At 41.3% G+C, this 22,065-nt stretch overlaps 1 protein-coding gene across 4 annotated transcripts in view; it reads right to left on the bottom strand.

Annotated features, from left to right (window-relative positions):
* Nucleotides 1-22,065, bottom strand: part of BBS9 (Bardet-Biedl syndrome 9) — a 629,867-nt gene that overhangs the window by 296,829 nt on the left and 310,973 nt on the right. For 3 of the 4 annotated variants that reach the window (XM_082258749.1, XM_082258751.1, XM_082258748.1), the window contains one exon: nt 8,855-8,869. The exons of the other annotated variant lie outside the window; for it this stretch is intronic. In XM_082258749.1, coding sequence (XP_082114875.1) covers nt 8,855-8,869 — 15 coding nt within the window. The remainder of the gene's footprint in view (nt 1-8,854; nt 8,870-22,065) is intronic. 4 annotated transcript variants of the gene reach the window in all.

Raw genomic sequence — 22,065 nt, 5'->3', positions numbered from 1 at the left:
ATGCTCCCACGACACCATTTTGAAAAATATGCCATCCTCTATGTGTAAAATGAACCTGTGCGCCTCATCTCATGCATGTGTTGTAAAACATTACACTCATTTGTTTTTAAGAATGAAACCTTTCCCTGATTTTTTTTTTTAAAGAAAACTTATTTATTACCATACTGTACATGTGCAGGATGAAGCGCATGACATTGTGCGCCTCATCTCGTGCATGCACAGTATCAGAATACTGCGAGATCTAGCAGCTTAGGTATGGGATTTTCCTGCAGGCACTAATTATGTTACCTTCCCAGGGGGCATCTATGCAGCAGGGGCTATGTCACTAGTGCCTTTAGGGAAACCAGAAAGTGGCAAAAAAAGGTATGTATAAAAAAAAAATTCTCATCAGCATGCATTTGTAAAAATGGGGAAAGGTCCACTTTAAAAGGAAGTTAGAGGATATCTTTCCAATGTAATGGAAATCCCTCTTAAAACAGTTGTCCAGGAAAAAAGGGTTCCTGTTGGTAGATTTCCCCTCTATTCCTGTTCTCGTGGCAAGTCAAAATTTTGGATTTACCCTCATTTTATATCTAGGCAATAAGGACAATTGGAGATTGTGAATTGCCACAGACAGCAATAATAGCATTAGAAACGTTATATCCCCTCACAATTTTTGTAATTATATACAAATCTAAAAGAAAAAAAAATAATGTGGTTTTTGACTTACCGTAAAATCCATTTCTCTGATATTTAAAAATGGACACAGCTCCTGATATCCTTAGCCATTTGGGTTATACTGACCCCTACAGGATTAGGACACTAGGCAGAAAAAAAGACTGACTATGCCTATAGGCAGTCCCAGGAGGTATACAACCCTCTCTGCTAAAGGTGCTCAGTTTTGTTACAAGCAGTTTCAGAAGAATTATAACTCCATAGAGGGGTGGGTGCTGTGTGCGTCAATGAACATCACAGAAATGGATTTTACGGTTAGTCAAAAATCCCATTTGCTCTTTCGTTCATTGACCGACACAGCTACCAATCTTCTTAACCATTGGGACGTCCCAAAGCAGTGTCAAACATGAGGGGTGGGAACAGCAAGAAAAAATTCCCAAGGCTAAACTGTAGCCAAACAGGTAATAGGAATTCAACCAAAAAACAACTGGAGCCCACCTGAAAACATTATACCCCCAAGGAGGAAACAGGTCCTCTAAACAGCAGCCTGCAAACCCTTGCGGCCAACAGAAGCATCCGCAGATGCCAACACATCTACTTTATAAAATTTGTGAAAGTGTGCACAGACGACCAGGTGGCCGCCTTGCAAACCTGCGTCACTAACGCCTGAAGACGGAAGGGCCAGGAAGCATTGAGCGCCTGAGTAAAGTGGGCCTTGACAGGGAAAGGAGGAACCTGACCCTTGATTGAATAGGCCTGAGTCCCCGTCTGTCTGATCGATCAGGACATGGTCACAGAGGAAGCGGACAATCATTTCCGAGGCCCATCCATGAGCACAAATAGTAAATCTGACTTCCTAAAATATTCCGTAGCTGCCAGGTACACCCGGATTGCCCGAATCACATCCAGGGCATGCAATGCAATTTCCTTTGAGATGTTTTGGCCTGGGACAAAAGGAAGGCAACACAATGTATTAATTTATATGGAAATCAGAGACAACCTTTGGAAGGAACGACGGACAGGGGCGAAGAACCACCTTATCTCTCTGAACAACCAAGTAAGGTGAACGACAAAATAACCCTGCCAATTCAGACACCCTGCGCGCAGAGGTGATTGCCACCAAAAAGGCCACCTTCTAGGACAGCGTAAGCAGGGGAATCTCCCCTAGATTTTCAATGGGAGACTTCTGGAGAACTGAGAGCACAAACTTGAGGTCCCAAGGTGGTAACAGGGACCGCACTAGAGGAGCCAAGTGTCGAATCCCCTGAAGAAAGGCACACAATAGGGAGTGCTTTGCCAAAGGTCGTTGAAAGAAGACCGCCAACGCCAACACCTGGCCCTTGATGGTACTCAAAGCTAGTTTCTGCTCAAACCCCTGTTGAAAGAAGGTCAAGACCCGAGCCACCGAGAAAGAGCAAAGATGAACCCGAAGAGACTCACACCACACAATGTACGTTTTCCATGTACGATGGTAGACTTCCTAGCTTTCAACAGCGTTGGAATCACCAAAGCAGACAAACCTCTATCCTTCAGCACTTGGCTTTCACAGTGAAGCCGTCAAAGCCAGCAACTGTAAAGCAGATCCTCCTTGATAGGTAGCCTCCAAGGGATGTCGGCAACCAGACGCACCAGGTCGGCATACCAAGCATGGCAAGGCCTGTCCAAAGCCGCTAAAATGACTGGAATACGTTCTGCCTCGATCCTGTGCAGGATTCTTGGCAGAGGTTTGAGAGGAGGGAAGGTGTAAATCAGACGATACTGGCCATACGGGGCCACCAGCGCGTCTGTGGCATCCGCCAGAGGATCCCGTGACTGTGCCACAAACCTCTGCATCTTTCTGTTTAGCCGAGATGCCAACAGATCCACTTTGGGGTTGCCCCACCAGAGACGCAACCAATTAAAAACATCTCCGGGTGAAGGATCCAACGCCTGCCGACTGAGATAATCCGCCTGCCAGTTTTCCACCCCCAGAATGTGTATGGCGGAGAGGGCTGGAATGAATGTTCTGCTCCAGATGTTCCAGATCCGGAAAAACATTTCTTGCGCCCCTCTGGTGATTGAGATAAGCCACGGTCATGGTGTTGTCTGATTGAATTTGCACTGGACACCCCTGGAGACGATCCATCCAATGATCCAGGCACAGTTTGATCATGCAGAGTTTCAGGACACTGATTGGTAGTCTGGACTCTTCTAGTGTCCAGACACCCTGAGCAGAGTTCTGGCCTAGGGCGCCTCCCCACCTGGACAGACTGGCATCCGTGGTGACCACTGTCCAATACAAGGGGAGAAAGGATTTGCCCTGTTGAAGTGCCCGAGAATGAAGCCATCAGATCAGGGACCCATTTGTTCCCGGATTTGCCGGATCTGATTGTCCAGAGACTTCAGACATTTCTCCCATTTGGCCAAGATCTCCCTTTGCAGGGACCTTGTATGGAACCAGAGCAGACTTCTGAAAATTCAGAAGCCAGTCAAAACTCCCTCAGAATCCGTATAGTGATCTCCACGTTGTCCACCAGAGCAGCAGATGACTAGGCTCGCATAAGAAGGTCATCCAGGTAGCCCAGTACTGCGATCCCCCACAGGGACCACCAGACACAGAAGAGGGGAGGGCCTAAAGGAAGAAGGGGAACCCGGGGGGTCCGACCATCCCATGGCGGTGCCCACGTCCACCCAAAAAGGGGGAGAAGAGGGACAGCTACTCACTATACCAGGAATCAGACGGGCACCGCTCCAGACAGAAGCTCCTCTCCACTGAAATGGGGGGGCTGGTAGCCAGGAGGAACGATGCAATGCATGCCAAGACCCAGTCATATGCGACCTCGCAAGGCCTTTAACTCACAGACCAGCCCTGGTCCGGTGGGGTTATGTCCCAGCCAACCCAGCACAGAGCTGAGGTTTGCACGCGCTGAAGGTGGGGTGAGCACCGGATCTACATTATCCCGCCCGTCGCTCAGTCCGGCAGTTGATTGTATATCTCGCAGGAAAAAAATTGAAAAAATCTATCTAAAGGGAAAAAATTGCCAGGACCAAAAGATCCCAGCAAGGAACTAGTTCCTTACTCCTAAATAAGCAGAAAAAACTGAGTATCTATAGCAGAGATGGGGAGCATACTTCCTTGGACTGCCCATAGGCGCAGTCAGTCTTTTTTCTGTCTAGTGTCCTTCTCCTGTAGGGGGCAGTATAACCCAATGGTTAAGAAGATCAGGAGCTGTGTCCGTCAATGAACGAAAGAGAAAAATTGATTATACATTATATGTAAAAAAACAAAAAGAAATATATACTTCTTTCATTCTTTTGTAATCATATGACTGTTTTATGCTATGTCTGTGTTGATATCAAAGTAATGAGCAGTACTAAATAAAATATGATTAAATTGCAATCAACACGGATTATGAAGAGAACATTAGGATTAAAAAAAAAATTGGCTGCATTTTTCATTGCTTTAAAATGCTGTCTATATTTTAAAACAAAACTTTAGTGAAGAGATGACTTGTTTACAAAAAAAGTCAGCAACCTAGACAGAAACCATTCCTTGGATATTTGAGGACGCCTATTTAATGCAGCAGCTGTTTCAAAGAAAAACTCCACTTAACATATTTAGTTCTTTTAAAATATGAAAAAAATATGAGGATATTTATCCTCAGATCTGGGGTAACTTTTATTCTTGCTCTTCACTCTCTGGTGGTTGGAAAAAAAATAGGAGCAGGTTTTTTGTGTCATTAAGCTTAGGAAAAAAAAAAGAAAAAGCTTCACATACAGATCTCCAGCACCCTCTAGTGTACTTGTTGTAAAGCTTAACCCCCTAAACACAATAAAGTATTCACATTAATCCTAAAGTAGAATGTTACAAGTCATATAGAGCAAAAAAATATTTTCATCAAGCATACACTACATCAGCAACAAGTAAATCTGCAGGTCTAAACATCTGAGAATGTGTGGTTTTATAAGGCTGACCATACAAACAAATGTTGCCTGGTTAGTAAGACGCTACACTTGATTGTCTAAAGCCCTGCCTTATACTTTACTTGACTTTATCACTGAAGTCGTCAAAGATTGTGCCTTCTACAGGATAAAAGGAACAGTTCATTCTGGTCTTGTATAATCCTGGGGTATGATTGTACTGCATAACTCCTGAATAAGGCATAACAGCATTTATTTCCAGACACTAATAGCACCAAACTTCATCAAAGTTGGTATGGTTTTGAAAATATTGCCAAAAAAGTTGGGCTTTGGAGAGATAAAGATGATCCTAAATTTTGCAACACTTTTAGAATACAAGCCTTGCATACTTCTGCCTTATGGGTTTTATGTACACACATCTTGAAAGGAGTATCCAGACTTAAATGGGATCAGCAGGCCAGCACATCCAAAAATGTGCACTATTTTTTTTTTTTTTTTTTGCATTGCACTGTAAAGCAGGAAGCCTGTAAGAACTGGCTTTGCTTGCAAGAAAGCTTTCTGCATTATTGCATTTGTATTTTACCTGTGCTAAAAAAAAAATATATATATAGTGCCTTGCGAAAGTATTCGGCCCCCTTGAACTTTTCGACCTTTTGACACATTTCAGGCTTCAAACATAAAGATATAAAACTGTAATTTTTTGTGAAGAATCAACAACAAGTGGGACACAATCATGAAGTGGAACGAAATTTATTGGATGTTTCAAACTTTTTTAACAAATGAAAAACTGAAAAATTGGGCGTGCAAAATTATTCAGCCCCCCTAAGTTAATACTTTGTAGCGCCACCTTTTGCTGCGATTACAGCTGTAAGTCGCTTGGGGTATGTCTCTATCAGTTTTGCACATCGATAGACTGAAATTTTTGCCCATTCCTCCTTGCAAAACAGCTCGAGCTCAGTGAGGTTGGATGGAGAGCGTTTGTCAACAGAAGTTTTCAGTTCTTTCCACAGATTCTCGATTGGATTCAGGTCTGGACTGTGACTTGGCTATTCTAACACCTGGATATGTTTATTTGTGAATCATTCCATTGTAGATTTTGCTTTATGTTTTGGATCATTGTCTTGTTGGAAGACAAATCTCCGTCCCAGTTTCAGGTCTTTTGCAGACTCCATCAGGTTTTCTTCCAGAATGGTCCTGTGTTTGGCTCCATCCATCTTCCCATCAATTTTAACCATCTTCCCTGTCCCTGCTGAAGAAAAGCAGGCCCAAACCATGATGCTGCCACCACCATGTTTGACAGTGGGGATGGTGTGTTCAGGGTGATGAGCTGTGTTGCCTTTACGCCAAACATAACGTTTTGCATGGTTGCCAAAATGTTTGATTTTGGTTTCATCTGACCAGAGCACCTTCTTCCACATATTTGGTGTGTCTCCCAGGTGGCTTGTGGCAAACTTTAAACGACACTTTTTATGGATATCTTTAAGAAATGGCTTTCTTCTTGCCACTCTTCCATAAAGGCATGATTTGTGCAGTATATGACTGATTGTTGTCCTATGGACAGAGTCTCCCACCTCAGCTGTAGATCTCTGCAGTTCATCCAGAGTGATCATGGGCCTCTTGGCTGCATCTCTGATCAGTCTTCTCCTTGTATGAGCTGAAAGTTTAGAGGGACGGCCAGGTCTTCGTAGATTTGCAGTGGTCGGATACTCCTTCCATTTCAATATTATTGATTGCACAGTGCTCCTTGGGACGTTTAAAGCTTGGGAAATCTTTTTGTATCCAAATCCGGCTTTAAACTTCTCCACAACAGTATCTCGGACCTGCCTGGTGTGTTCCTTGTTCTTCATGATGCTCTCTGCGCTTTAAACGGACCTCTAAAACTATCACAGTGCAGGTGCATTTATACGGAGACTTGATTACACACATGTGGATTCTATTTATCATCGTTAGTCATTTAGGTCAACATTGGATCATTCAGAGATCCTCACTGAACTTCTGGAGAGAGTTTGCTGCACTGAAAGTAAAGGGGCTGAATAATTTTGCACGCCCAATTTTTCAGTTTTTTATTTGTTAACAAAGTTTGAAATATCCAATAAATTTCGTTCCACTTCATGATTGTGTCCCATTTGTTGTTGATTCTTCACAAAAAATTACAGTTTTATATCTTTATGTTTGAAGCCTGAAATGTGGCAAAAGGTTGAAAAGTTCAAGGGGCCCAAATACTTTTGCAAGGCACTGTATATATATTGTGATAGTGCTATGCCCCAAAACGGTGTGATTATAGAGAAAAGACACACAGGATATGCAATACAAATTGTTCTAAAGGCAGAAGTTTTTTTTTTTATCTTAATGCATTCCATAAAGAGAACCTGTCACTGTCTATTACTGTCACAAGGGATGTTTACATTTCTTGTGACAGCAATAAAAGTGATCATATTTATTTATTTTTTTTAATGGGATAGTGTATAAAAAAAAAAAAACATAAAATAATTAGGAAAAAAAAAATTAAAGCGCCCTGTCCCTCTGTGCTATACGCAAGTCGCGCCCGCATATGTAAATGGTGTTCAAACCACACATGTGAGGTATCGCTGTAGACATTAGAGCAAGAGCAATAATTCTAGCACAAGACCTCCTCTGTAACTCTTAACAAGTAATTGTTAAAATTTTCACCTATGGAGATTTTTAAGTACGAAGTTTGTTGCCATTCCACAAGTGTGTGCAGTTTTAAAGCACTGCATGTTAGTTATCTATTTACTCGGTGTAACATCATCTTTCACACTACAAATTGGGCTAACTTTACTGTTTTGTCATGAAAGTGTATTTCTTTCCAAAAAATTGCACTTGAAAGACCGCTGCACAAATACCATGTGACATAAAATATTGCAATGATCGTCATTTTATTCTCTAGGGTCTCTGTTAAAAAAATATATATAATATTTGGGGGTTCTAAGTAATTTTGTAGCAAAAAATACTGATTTTAACTTGTAAGCAACATATGTCATAAAAAGGCTTAGGCTCCAAGAGGTTAATATCACTTTAAGGCAGAATGTGAAGTTCCAGAGTATTATTTCTGAATGGAGAAGACCAGCTTTTTAGTTTTCTCCAGGTTTGGTAGTTTCAGATCAGAGTCTGGACCTTGGAGACTTGAAGCGATTTGGGTGGGAAGAAGTTTCCAATACTGTGTCCAGGTCTTCCTGGAGGCCTGCAGGTTGTATGAGTATGCCGGTGTGCATGCTCATTATAAGCCAAATCTAAGCATAGCTCAGAGCTCCCATTTTGGAGACAGAGCCCTGAGATGGCAGCTATTTACACAAAGTATAGCAGTCTAGCTCTGCTGTATGACAGCATAGGACAGACTTTTTACTATCGCTGTGGGCTGTTTTGCCATATAAATACACTCAAGAATCTGCTCTTTTAGAATTATAAATGTACAAGCTTCATTCACATTTACATACCGTTTATTTAGAAGAAGATCTTTTATAGATTTTACAATAAACAGGGTATTAAAAAAAACAAAAAACAATATTTGCAACTTAAACTGTCAGTGACAGGGATGGAAATATGAAGAAAGGTTATTTCCAATAGAGAGGAAAGGGTTTACCAACCCATATATGCAAAGTATATCCAGTTTGAAATACTTTATGAAAAGCAGAATACTTAAGAATTGAACAAATACTCCTAAAAAATAAACTGATTTATATAAACAACATTGATTAATATCATACTCAACACATTTTAAGAAGGCTATATATAGTCTACATATATAGTCTAAAAGCTATACAGATACCCCCATTAAAATAAACTGCACTCTCTAGCCCAAAGTTAAAAAAAAAAAAAGCAGTATTTTTGCAACATACTGTAACTATATCAAGATTTAAATATGAATAAGTTGCAAGGGTCAGATAATATGAGGTAACCCCAAAGACATGCTGGTAGGTTGGTTGGCTCCTGTCTAAATTTGCCCTAGTATGTATATGCATGCATGTGAGATATGGACCTTAGATTGCATGTTCCTTGAGGGCAAGAACCAATGTAAATGTATAATATTTAAATTGATGCGTAAACTGCAAGTGCTGTATAAATACTTGTAATGGTAATAGTTTGTCAAAGAATCCACCTGCTGAGCATTTTATTTTTGTGGCTAGAATCCATGACATATAAATTTGCACATAGATTCGATGCCCATAGCGTCTAGCAAACAAATGCTTTTTTTGTCTTTGTTCTTACTATTAGGTGCTTACTATTTAACAATGCTGTTTGGTAACTCACACAACTAATGTCCAACACTCATTCCGCTTACCTTCAGGGTTCAGTTCTAAAGTCACAGGCAGCAAATAAAGAGAAAAATAAATCAAGAAATAGTAAGAAATGTTTCATAAAAGTACAGCTGTGTAAACTTTTGGGCACTTTTGCTGGAAAATTGCATATACTGTTGGAAGATTGTTAATCCAATAAAGATCAGCAACTTAATGGAAATTTAATAAGCAACAGCACAATGAGGTAAATAGGTTATGAACAATTTTTGCCTTCCTCTTACAAAATAATCTGTAGTGTACTTCCAAAGTCTGGCCCTCTAGCCACAGAGAGCTGCACCAAATCATGATCCCATAGCATATTTGTTGACATGTGGACACGAGCCTGTTAAATGGTTCCATAGTGTTATTAGAAGCATACACTTCTGTTACGTACCCATATGATCATATAACAGTACTGGAAGCACATTTCCATATTATTATATTATTACATTTTCAACAGTAACTTTGATATGTATCTGCTGAACAACCCTTTGGCTCTGGTTTGAACTTTGACCTCACATCACATTTCAAATGTGATTTTGAAGGAACAAAATGTAAAAATATGGATTTATTTATTATCCACATACTGCGTATATATTATATTATATATATATATATATACATATTGCATGGTGACAAAATTAGAAGTTGCCAGTGTTTAGATTTTTTTTTTTAAATCTCTATAATTATAAAGTATAATCAATAACCTACTGGGAAAAAACAAATTGAATGGTTGGTACAAGGCTATGCCGAACCAGCCCAAAATCCCTTCCCCACTGAATTCATGAAAGAAACAACTATAGGTGTCCCTGGGGAATTTGAGTGGAAGGGCTGGAGATGGTAAGTGTAGTAATGAAAGGTATAGAAAGGAATATATAAAATTTCAACATTTATTTATTTATATTAAAATTCAACAAAATACAAGAAATAACATATTTAGACTTTAAAATAACATTCCATATACATATCCTGATAGGGATAATACATTAGGGGTTCATGAAGCAGGGAAGTGTATCCTCCAACATGTTTCGGAATTTTTGTTCATCTAATTCCTTCTTCAGGGAAGTTTATATACACATAACCGTGCATTCACCACCTGTGTATCTACGGATGTATAGAATGTAAGCAATATTATTTAGAACAAATACATGAGCATAGAGGCAAACAATATATCTCATCATCCATGAGGGATCCCCAAGTCCCATAAGGGTAGGGAATACCCATAATAGGTATGTGTCTGTATACACAAGTATATCCTTAAGAGTAAACAGTAACTATGAAGATATCAACTTACCCCTAGAGGGAGTATGGAGCAAAAAGCATCCTTTTAGTTGTCTCCTCACAGAAGGTATACTGCAAACGTGGCTGTTTGTATGGCAAAGGATACCTTATATTCATGCAGTCTGACTGTGCAGCTCTGTAGTTTGAATGTGCAACAAGTATATGGACTTGAGAGAATACAAGTCCCTCCACACGTTGTCAGGGTATTAATGTTAGTACCGGCGGTTCACTCAAATCCCCAATGGCCATATGCACATTGTGTTCACGAGGAGCACATAGGGCGGATGAGTCCACACCTATCAAAATGCACAAGTGGGGGAAGAAAATATTTAGCCATAATGACTGATTTCCCATATATAAAAGTGTGATTAGGAAAGGGGAATTCAAAATCCACATACCTTGTCAGAAATCCTATGTGAAATGCAGATAACCGATCTCTCTGTGGTGACCCAAAGGTACTGAGTCCCACTAAGCTTGAAGCATTTATATGCTCCACCTGAGAGTTCTTACCTGAATTAGGAGGAGTGTATACACCTGGTTGGATGATGAGGGGCGGGTAAAGAGCAGGTGGGTGGTTCTGAGCTAGTTGTCCCCATATGTTGGATTTCAAGTTTTCCTTTTATTAGGTGTCTCCACTGATATTATATTATCCCTCTCTATCCTACCATTCCAAGCAGGAAGGGAGATAGAGAGGAAGAGGAAGGGCGTGGGTGACATCCAGGGCTGCGCTCCCCCGGTCTAAGCGGCGCCGAGGGCCGCCGCGTACCTGTGACGCGGCGGCGTCCGGCGTCACATGACCGCCGGCACGTTGATGCGCAGCTCTCGCGAGATGATCGATGGATCTCGCAGACGGGGTGTCAGTGAAGGATACATGGCGTCCAGAGGCGCCATGATACCGACACATCCCCTGTATCGCTGCGCAAACTACAGGCCCCAGCATGCATTGCAGGGGCCTGGGCGTGCCGTGGAACACCAATGGGAACAGGCCAAAGCGAGGAGGGAAGGCCGTATCAAGTGACATTTCAGCATAGCTGGTATGCCGTGGAGCATAAAAAGAAAAAGGAGATAAAGACACATAAACAACATGAATAATGCAAATGCATAGGGCTGCACAGTGAGCTGCATGAGAGGTACAGATTGTCCAATCATACCCATACGTGAGATAGGGATCCCTAATGATTGATGAGCAGACAGAGGCCCCCCTGCAGTGATATAAATAATATTAGATTTAATACATAAAGTAACAATATTGCATAATATTACATAATTAACGATTTCTTTGATTTCCACATTGTAACTGAGAACATCTTAGGCATATAATGCGACCATTTAAGCATGTATGATCATACAAATACATAAGCAGAGACATTTCATGAAAAATATATATTTTTCTATATTTGATGACAAAACAAAAAACGAGAAATGGAAATAGGGAAGCAGAGATGGATACGAGAGAAGAGAATGTGTATTGGGATTCAAATATCTTTAGTATTATTATATTTTATTTGACAGAATCTGGGTGTTACTCCAGAGAATTAGTATATTTTCCCGCACATCTCTATTCCCAACCATTACAAGAGTTAAAGATTCCATTCAACATTTTCCCACACACACCCCCTCCCCCCTCTCTCCCCTTTCCATCCATAAAAGGGGCTAGAGATCCCATTCAAAACCCCCTGAACTAAAGCCAGGGAGAAACGGCTTAAAATTAAAGGCTTCATTCAATCCCGGTGGAGAAGTGGCATTTAGGTCCGAAATCCAACGAAGCTCGCGCTGGAGGAGAAACTTGTTAAGATCTCCTCCGCGGGAGCTGGGGTGGATTCGATCCAAAGCCAAGAATTTTATATGTGGAATGTTGGCACCATGTACCAAAGCTGAGTGTCTACCTAGCGGTACTTCTGGATCTTTCTTTTTAATACTTGCTATGTGTTGGCCAATACGTTTGCCAAATTTTTGGATAGTTTTGCCAATATAATAGCAGCCGCAATCACAAGACAGTAGATATACGACTGCCATAGTCTGGCAGTTCACATAATGTTTTGGACGAAAGTTTTTACCATTAGGCAGTATAACATTTTTCTTGGTGTTAATATATCGACATTGGGCACATGACCCACAGGGGAATGTGCCCAAATGTGTACAAGGGTCCTTCCTTGACCGGCCCCTGTATTCACTACTAACAAGGGCATCCGACAAGGAACGCCATGCCTCTGGACGCCATGTATCCTTCACTGACACCCCGTCTGCGAGATCCATCGATCATCTCGCGAGAGCTGCGCATCAACGTGCCGGCGGTCATGTGACGCCGGACGCCGCCGCGTCACAAGTACGCGGCGGCCCTCGGCGCCGCTTAGACCGGGGGAGCGCAGCCCTGGATGTCACCCACGCCCTTCCTCTTCCTCTCTATCTCCCTTCCTGCTTGGAATGGTAGGATAGAGAGGGATAATATACCATCAGTGGAGACACCTAATAAAAGGAAAACTTGAAATCCAACATATGGGGACAACTAGCTCAGAACCACCCACCTGCTCTTTACCCGCCCCTCATCATCCAACCAGGTGTATACACTCCTCCTAATTCAGGTAAGAACTCTCAGGTGGAGCATATAAATGCTTCAAGCTTAGTGGGACTCAGTACCTTTGGGTCACCACAGAGAGATCGGTTATCTGCATTTCACATAGGATTTCTGACAAGGTATGTGGATTTTGAATTCCCCTTTCCTAATCACACTTTTATATATGGGAAATCAGTCATTATGGCTAAATATTTTCTTCCCCCACTTGTGCATTTTGATAGGTGTGGACTCATTCGCCCTATGTGCTCCTCGTGAACACAATGTGCATATGGCCATTGGGGATTTGAGTGAACCGCCGGTACTAACATTAATACCCTGACAACGTGTGGAGGGACTTGTATTCTCTCAAGTCCATATACTTGTTGCACATTCAAACTACAGAGCTGCACAGTCAGACTGCATGAATATAAGGTATCCTTTGCCATACAAACAGCCACGTTTGCAGTATACCTTCTGTGAGGAGACAACTAAAAGGATGCTTTTTGCTCCATACTCCCTCTAGGGGTAAGTTGATATCTTCATAGTTACTGTTTACTCTTAAGGATATACTTGTGTATACAGACACATACCTATTATGGGTATTCCCTACCCTTATGGGACTTGGGGATCCCTCATGGATGATGAGATATATTGTTTGCCTCTATGCTCATGTATTTGTTTTAAATAATATTGCTTACATTCTATACATCCGTAGATACACAGGTGGTGAATGCACGGTTATGTGTATATAAACTTCCCTGAAGAAGGAATTAGATGAACAAAAATTCCGAAACATGTTGGAGGATACACTTCCCTGCTTCATGAACCCCTAATGTATTATCCCTATCAGGATATGTATATGGAATGTTATTTTAAAGTCTAAATATGTTATTTCTTGTATTTTGTTGAATTTTAATATAAATAAATAAATGTTGAAATTTTATATATTCCTTTCTATACCTTTCATTACTACACTTACCATCTCCAGCCCTTCCACTCAAATTCCCCAGGGACACCTATAGTTGTTTCCTTCTACTGGGAAAAAAGACACCTTTTTCATCTCTATCTCACATCAGAGAGGAGCCATATAGACCATAAGTCCAAAACACAAGTGAATTGCTACAGTTTATACCAGGGGTCTCCACTCCAAACTGTGGCCCCAGGGCCTAAAGCAACCCTTTTCTTGCCCTTAGGGCACTATTCCTCTCACTGATACCAGGCATTATTTCCTCCTACTGACACCAATGATGAGTCACCATTCTTACACCAACAGTGAAGTCCTATTCCTCCCACTGACATCAAAGATGGGGCACTATTCCTCCCACTGACACCAATGATAGGGCACTATTTCTCCCATTGACACCAAAGATGGGGCACTATTCCTCCCTTTGACACCAATGATGGGTCACTATTCCTCCCATTGACACCAATGACAGGGCACTATTCCTCCCACTGACAACAATGACAGGGCACTATTCCTCCCACTGACACCAATGATGGGTCACTATTCCTCCCATTGACACCAATGACAGGGCACTATTCCTCCCACTGACAACAATGATGGGGCACTATTACTCCCACTGACACCAACAATGGGGCACTATTCTTCCCACTGATACCAACAATGGAGCACTATTCCTTCCACTGATACTAATGACGAAGCACTAGTCCTCCCACTGAAACCAATGATGGGGAACTATTCCTTCCACTGATACCAATGATGGGGCACTATTCTTCCTCCTACTGATCACAAATGCTAGGTCATTTATTTACTCCCACTGACCACCAAGCCTGAGACATTTTCTACTCCAACTAGCCACAATATGGGCCCTCTTGAAGTCTGAAGAACTGTAAACTGTCCCTTTGTTTAAAAAGTTTGGAGACTCCTTATATATCTTGCCCAAAAAACAAACAGTTAAAAAAAGTCTGAAAACAAACGTTTACAGCAAATATATATCTTAAATTTGGTTACAGTGTCTAAGCAAGGAGTGCTTAGACAGATAAGTAAATGTAAACTTAATAAACTTAATTTTTCTGAAAAAAATCAAGTTCAGCACAATATTCATAGGTCATAGAATGGGCGTTCTAAGCTAAAACTAAAATTTTAGAGCAAAATTTGAAAAAGGGATCACTGTGTGGAATAAACCTGGCAGCACAACTAAACACTACCGTACATCGGCTTCTGGGTGAAAAAGGCCAGGAACACCTTGTGTTCATAAAAAAGTAATAACGCATTTCATTTTATAAGTCTTCCAGAAATACAAACATATTACATTGCCAGTATACAATGATTTTGCAGCTTGGCACTCAAGTTTCTAATACGAGCTTGCAGTAAAAGCACATTGTATGGCTGAAGTCAACAGATATTGAAAACCCTATTCAAGAAACCAGTTAATGTCAAACAGTTGTGATCATAAAAGCAGAACATGGAAACTGGATGAAAGATGTAAAAATGATTACACAGCGTCAGTGTATTCTATTTCAATTGGTCAGCAGGCAGCTTTATTGTATTAAAGTAACGGGTCGCTCCCAAATAAGATACATACGTTTCTTGTAGATTTACCTACCAGTTTCTTCTGCTCACTGGGAGCTCCAGTGGCAATATCTATGCATTAGTTAGCAGGAGTTTCAGATAGGTAAGTAAATTGCTGGTTGGCGCAATGAATGAATACCTGCCAAAGCTGTAGTTAACAAATTGTGTCTGAAGTGCAGTTTTCAGATTCAGCGACACATTTATTGTGTGAATGTATTAAATCCCATTCTCTATCCCGATTTAATAGCAAACAGAAGTGTGTCTTACCTGATTTCTTTAAATATCTTGCTATTAAAAATAACTCCACGTTAACATACATATATTCAATTAACCCCACAGCTCACGCTGACATTAGGTACTTCCAGGTTATAGCTGGTACCAGATATTTGAGAACCTATCACTTCAGCCTGCCCATAATTTGGCAGCTTGTAGTATACAATCAGGACAATGGGCCACAGAGCCCCAGTAGAATATCAGAGCAATACCTCCAGAGCACCCTGCAAAGCAATGTAAGGCATAACAACCTTTATATCTCAAAAATCCGCCAGGATTCACGTTGGCTAAGGGTCATGATTTTATCTGACCCCTTTCAGTGTTTATGGTACTTTTCCATCCGCCAAAAACCAAGTCCAATGGGTTTTTGTTGTGAAATTCCCTAATGTGTCCAGAGAGCTGGTGGTTTTGAAGCCTATAGAGATATTATAAACATGCTCATTTATTCTTTTTGCTAGTTTACGTTTAATCCTCCCTATGTACTGTAATTTACATGGACATTGGATACAGTATACGACACTCTCTGTATAAACAGCTTTCTCCATGTCATATTCCCTATTGTTTTTGTATATCCTAGGCTTTTACCACAGCTGTGGAATTATTTTTGGTCCAATAAAGTGAGGATATAGCTTCTAGGTGGATCAATGACATCTTTTACAATCCTATCTCTAAGGTTAGGGGCTCTTTTATATACAAAGTGTGGCTTTCTTCAGAGGACTTTGTGCAGTTCTTTATCTTTTAGCAGTATAGGCCAATGTTTGCATATGATTTGTTCTATTTTCTTACTCTGTCTATTGAAGTCCAAAATTATTGCTCCAGTAAAATAATTTTCTTGGTCCCTTCTGACTTTATCTCTAATCAATTGATTCCTATTCATTTCTGCTACCCGTCGAATTTGCTCTTGGATATCAGCCTCTGCATAAGCTTTAGGCTCCGTTTCCACTGCCGCGGCTACGAAGTCGTGCTACTTCTAGCGCGACTTCGTAGCGAAAGTAAACTGCGGCTTTCAGTGCGACTTGTCCCTCATTATAGAGGGAAGTCGCACTGAAGCCGGCTCAAAAGTAGTGCACGAACTACTTTTGAAGTCGCCGCAACTGAAGTCGTGGCAGTGGATACGGGCCGAATTGAAATCAATGGCTTTTGACTTGCTAGTTTCCACTAGTACAGCAAGTCGCACTAGTGGAAACCGGCACTTATCCACAAATCTTTTCCCAGTTTTTTGCGCCTGTTCCTTGAATGAGTGTCTCTCTGTGCAATTTCTTTCTAGGTGGAGTAGTTGTCCTCTAGGGATGTTCGATAGCCACGGGCGGTGGTGGCATAACAACCCACCAAAAGCACCAGCATAGCACTGTGGGATGCATTTGACATTCTCCTTAGTGCTGATAGCTCTAAATCCAGGAATATATGTACTGCAGACATCCAGAGTTTCAGGGGCTCAGGGGGTGCATTTCAGTTATCAGATCAAAAATACCTGGTAATGACTAGCACCGGTATCTAATCATTTATCTATCTGTTATCTGTAATGTCAGAGTTGGCATTTCAACAAATGCTTTCTCTGAGAGAAATACAGAGGCTTCCACTGTCAACCCCAATCCAAAAATTACTTTTTTTGTTTGCCTGGCTGTCAGTGACTACATGAAGATCAGCAAAGTGAAATCAGAACTCCCAATCTATGAGTTTCCTTCTGGCTGTAACTCTGGAACCACTGATTCAGCATGGCAGCCAGACGGCTGGCATTTTCATAGACAGAAGTCAGCAACTTCTTCGATTAAAGCTTCCTTTAACAACTGGCTTAAATATTACAGATCTAAATAAACACTGAAGTGTTTTTAAATCATCCCATGCAATGCTTAAACTGTAAAGAATGCTGAAAATACAAATACAGCTGGTTATTGCATTTATCATATGTAATATTTATTAAAGGCGATTTAACTTGTAGACTCAGGGGAAGCATTTGTAAGACATTTAGCATAACCAAAAAAGAAAATTTGATGCCAAAACAAGATGCTTGTTGTGCATTCACCCACCACAGGCCTCATCAGCCTGATAAACTGCTGTGTTCAATTTGAAACTGTACTCATAATTCTTCATAGAATGATGCTGAAAGCCATAACTCTATTTCTCTTGGAGAAGAGGAGGGATTGTTAGTTTTGTTGGAAGGTGGTGAAAAAACAAAGCCAAGAATCTCCACACAAAGCTTCGTATGCTTATTTTGGCAGGCAAAGCAGAAGATGTATCTGGGACCATTAAATCAGAAAGTGGTTTAATACACCTGATCATTTGCATAAAATGTCAGTTTCTAATCAGAACTAGATACTAGGACTCCTAGATGTGCCTATAAAATAATAATAATATTTATGAGGATAATATTAATAATAATAATAATAAATAATAAAGATATTCAAGGAATAAAGGATTTAAGCACCAGGACTGGATTTTGACTTCCTGCTTAACTAGGCCAACTACCTTGTGCCATGCCCTTCCTAATCCAGATGTCTGTCTTGTCATAGTATCATATTAACAATATAAAGTGTTATTGTCACACAGGGCACACTTAGTTTGAGAAGGGTATGACAGCGGGTAGTGTGTGCTGGAGAGGAGTGCAAATGGTATGACAGAGGGAAATGTATGCAGAAGAGGAGTGCAGAGGATATGATGGCAGGCAGTATATCCAGGAGAGAAGTAAGACGAATGTGTCTGCAGGCAGTATGTTCAGATATGTACAAAAGAGGCGTATGGAGGATATGATGGTAGGCAGTATGTATGGGAGAGGAGCATAGGGGATGTGATGGCAGGCAGTATGTGCCCAAAAGGAGTATGGAGGATATGATGGCAGGCAGTATGTGCAGGAGAGGAGTGAAGAGGATATGATGGTAGGCAGTATGTACAGAAGAGGAGAGCGGAGGCTATGACAGCAGGCAGTAAGTGCAGAGAGGAGTAAGGTAAATATGTCGGCAGGCAGTATGTTCAGGTAGGTACAGGACAGGAGTATGGAGGATATGATGGCAGGCAGTATGCACAGTATGTTCAGGTATGTACAGGATAGGAGTATGGGGGATATGATGGCAAGAAGCATGTACAAAAAAGGAGTATTGAGGACATAATGGCAGGCTGTATGTGCAGGAGAGGAATGTGGGGGATATGATGGCAGGCAGTACGCGCGGAAGAGGAGTATGGAGGATATTATGGCAGGCAGTATGGACATGAGAGGAGTATGGGGGAAATTACAGCAGGCAGTATGTACAGGAGAGGAGTATAGGTGATATAAGGGTAGGCAGTATGTACAGGAGAGGGGTATTGGGGATATTATGGCAGTCAGTATGTATACAAGAGGATTATAGGGGATATGATGGCAGGCAGTATGTTCAGGAGAGGATTGTGGAGGATATGATGGCAAGCAGTATGTGCAGGAGAGAAGTATGGAGGATATGATGGTAGGCAGTATGTAGAGGAGAGGAGTATAGAGGATATCATGAAAGGCAATATGTAGAGAAGAGGAGAGAGGAGAGCGGAGGCTATGACAGCTGGCAATATGTACAGGAGAGGAGTAAGGTGAAAATGCAGGCAAGCAATTTGTTCAGTTATGTACAAGAGAGGAGTATGGAGGATATGATAGCAGGCAGTATTATACAGGAGATGAGTATAGGGGATATGATTGCAGGCAGTATGTACACGAAAGGAGTAAGGAGGACATGATGGCAGGCAGTATGTACAGGACAGGAGTGTGGAGGATATGATAGCAGGCAGTATATAAAGGAGAGGACAATGGAGGATATGATGGTAGGCAGTATGTACAGGAGAGGAGTATGGAGTATATGATGGCAGGTAGTACATACAGGAGAGGAGTATGGAGTATATAATGGCAGGTAGTACATACAAAAGACTAGTATGGAGTATATAATGGCAGGTAGTACGTACAGGAGAGGAGTATAGGGGATATGATGGCAGGCAATATGTACACAAAAGGAGTATGGAGGACATGATGGCAGGCAGTATGTGCAGTTTTGGAGGATATGATAGCAGGCAGTATATACAGGAGAGGAGAATGGAGGATATGATGGCAGACAGTATGAACAGGAGAGGAGTATGGAGTATATGATGGCAGTCAGTATATACAGGAGAGGAGATTTGAGGATATGATGGCAGACAGTATGAACAGGAGAGGAGTATGTAGGATATGATAGCAGGCAGAATATACAGGAGAGGTGAATGGACGATATGATGGCAGGCAGTATGTACAGGAGAGGAGTATAGAGGATATGATGGCAGGCAGTCTGTACAGGAGAGAAATGCAGAGGATATGATGGCAGGCATAATAGGACAGAAGTGCTGCAGATATGATGGTAAATAGTATATGCAGGAGGGGAGTGAAAACAGTATACTACGGGAAGCTATGCACAGGAGAAAAAAATGGCAGACAGTATGTGCAGGGGAGGAGTATAGTAAATTTGACAGCTGACAGTATGAGCACCAGAGGAATACAAAGATTAGGATGGTGTGCAGTATGCACAGGAGAGGAGTGCCAGCTGGTGTAAAGACAGGTAGTTTGTCCATGACATGATTGCAGAGGGTATAATAAGGGGCAGTATGTGTAAAAGACACGCTCAGAGGGACTGACCACAAGAGGAACGTGGAGGGTATTATGGTGGACAGTATGTGCAGATAATGAGTAATGTAATCACATTTCCCAAAACTCTTCCTGAAGAGCTTCCTGAAGATGCATGTCTAACTGCGAAACGCACTGAGGCTAGTAGACCGTAACTTCCGGTTCCTGTCCTACTAGCAGAATCAAGGCTTGGAACGCATGCCAGCTCCAGTGAGCGGGGCGGCAATTGTACAGCCTTAGAGATTGCTGGATAGACTTAGTGCCGGTCTAAAGGCACCATCGCATGTGAGCGGAATTTTTTGAATGATATTAAAATAAATCTTTTTACAGGCATTTTGGAAGGTGGTGGATTTAGACACGTTTAAGTTGGATGAATTATTGTATGAGCGAGACATCACTAATGGCACGGAACATACCTATGGACACTACATTTTGTATTTGAATTTTATATTTTGGAATTGCAGTACACGTTTATGATTTATTTTGATGTTATCATATTTTGCAATCGTATTTGTTATATTGTTCACAGTATAGTTTTTTTGTTATCACTTCTTGGTTGTATATCACTATTTATTTATTTTTTTTCTTACATAGTAGTTGAGGTTGAATAAAGACAATAGTCCATCCAGTTCAACCTGTGTAGGTGTATGTGGCCGTAATCATTTCTCATACCCCTTAATGTTCTGATCCTTGAGATGTATGTCCAAGAGTCTTTTGAAAGTAGCCATACTCCCTGTAGTAACTACCACTGGTGGTAGAGAATTCCACAATCTTGTAGCCCTAACAGTAAAGAACCCCCTGCGTTGCCTAAGGTTAACGAGGGGCAGTATGTGTAAAAGACAAGCACAGAGGGCATGACCACAAGGGGAATGCGGAGGGTGGACAGTATGTGCAGATAATGAGAAATGTAATCACATTCAAAACATGTTATGATAAAATTAACTAATGCCAATCTAAGATAATGGAGTTGATTTAAAAAAGGCAAATAGGATGTTCACCACTGAAAGGAAATTTGCACTTTGCAAAGGGATTTTCTCTTAGCTTAGTGAACATGGTGAAAAATCTATTTGTAAAGAATATCCAATCACAAGCAGGGTAAATAAACTGTATTTTTGCTTGCTTGCACATGAGTAGATGATTAAAGTCAACAGAGTTTTAATTCATTAACTAAGCTAAGGATACATTTGTTTGCAAAGTGCACATTTCTTTGCATAGTGAACAAGAGAGCTGCCTTTAGTATATCAAACACAATTTAACAGTTTTTTTTATTTTAGTATAAAATGTTAGTCCGGTAGTAATTCTTTAAATGAATACACCATTCTACAGTACATATTTATACTCACCTCACATATCAATTAGCATACCCAGTTACATAATAATGATGTCAATCCCCACAGCAACCTGGAGCAGAAAGTAGGGTTTGGGTGCTACGGAGCTCCAGGAAACACAGTGTACATGTGCCTGTGTTTCTGTGTTGTAAATTTTGGCTAAAGGCAGTTTCTCTTTACAAAACAATCAAGAGAAGGCAGATGCAGTTGGGACGCAGGCAAACTTTAAGATGGCGGTCTGCACCAAGTCCTTAAAAATTACATTGGACTGAAGTGATAGTTTTATTTCTGCATGGCTGGTCAGCTAAACAAGAGTTCTAAAATCAGCCTGTCTTCCACTTAATTCAGAACTCCACCCAAAAGGGAAAGTTCCACTTTAAGGACTCGTCCACTGTTCCTCTTGCACAACTGGCACTTTTGAGGAGTGGGGGGAACAGGTACGCAATTTTGACAGGTACCTGCTTCCACTTCCGCGGTGCTCGGCAATGGAAGTTCTCCTTCCTTGCTCCCCCCTGCAGTCTTCTGGGACACTGCATGCGCAGTGGGCACCCGGCAAGCCACAAGCTGTGAAGCCGCAAACTGTCACAGCCAGGTGCCCATAGTGAAGATGCCGCCACCACTGAGGGAGGACAGAGGATGAA

This window comes from Pelophylax lessonae (assembly GCF_965119305.1).
Source record: "Pelophylax lessonae genome assembly, chromosome: 5".
NCBI lineage: Eukaryota > Metazoa > Chordata > Amphibia > Anura > Ranidae > Pelophylax > Pelophylax lessonae.
The sequence above is the reverse complement of the archived record's forward strand: the minus strand, read 5'-3'. Positions and strand labels throughout refer to the sequence as shown.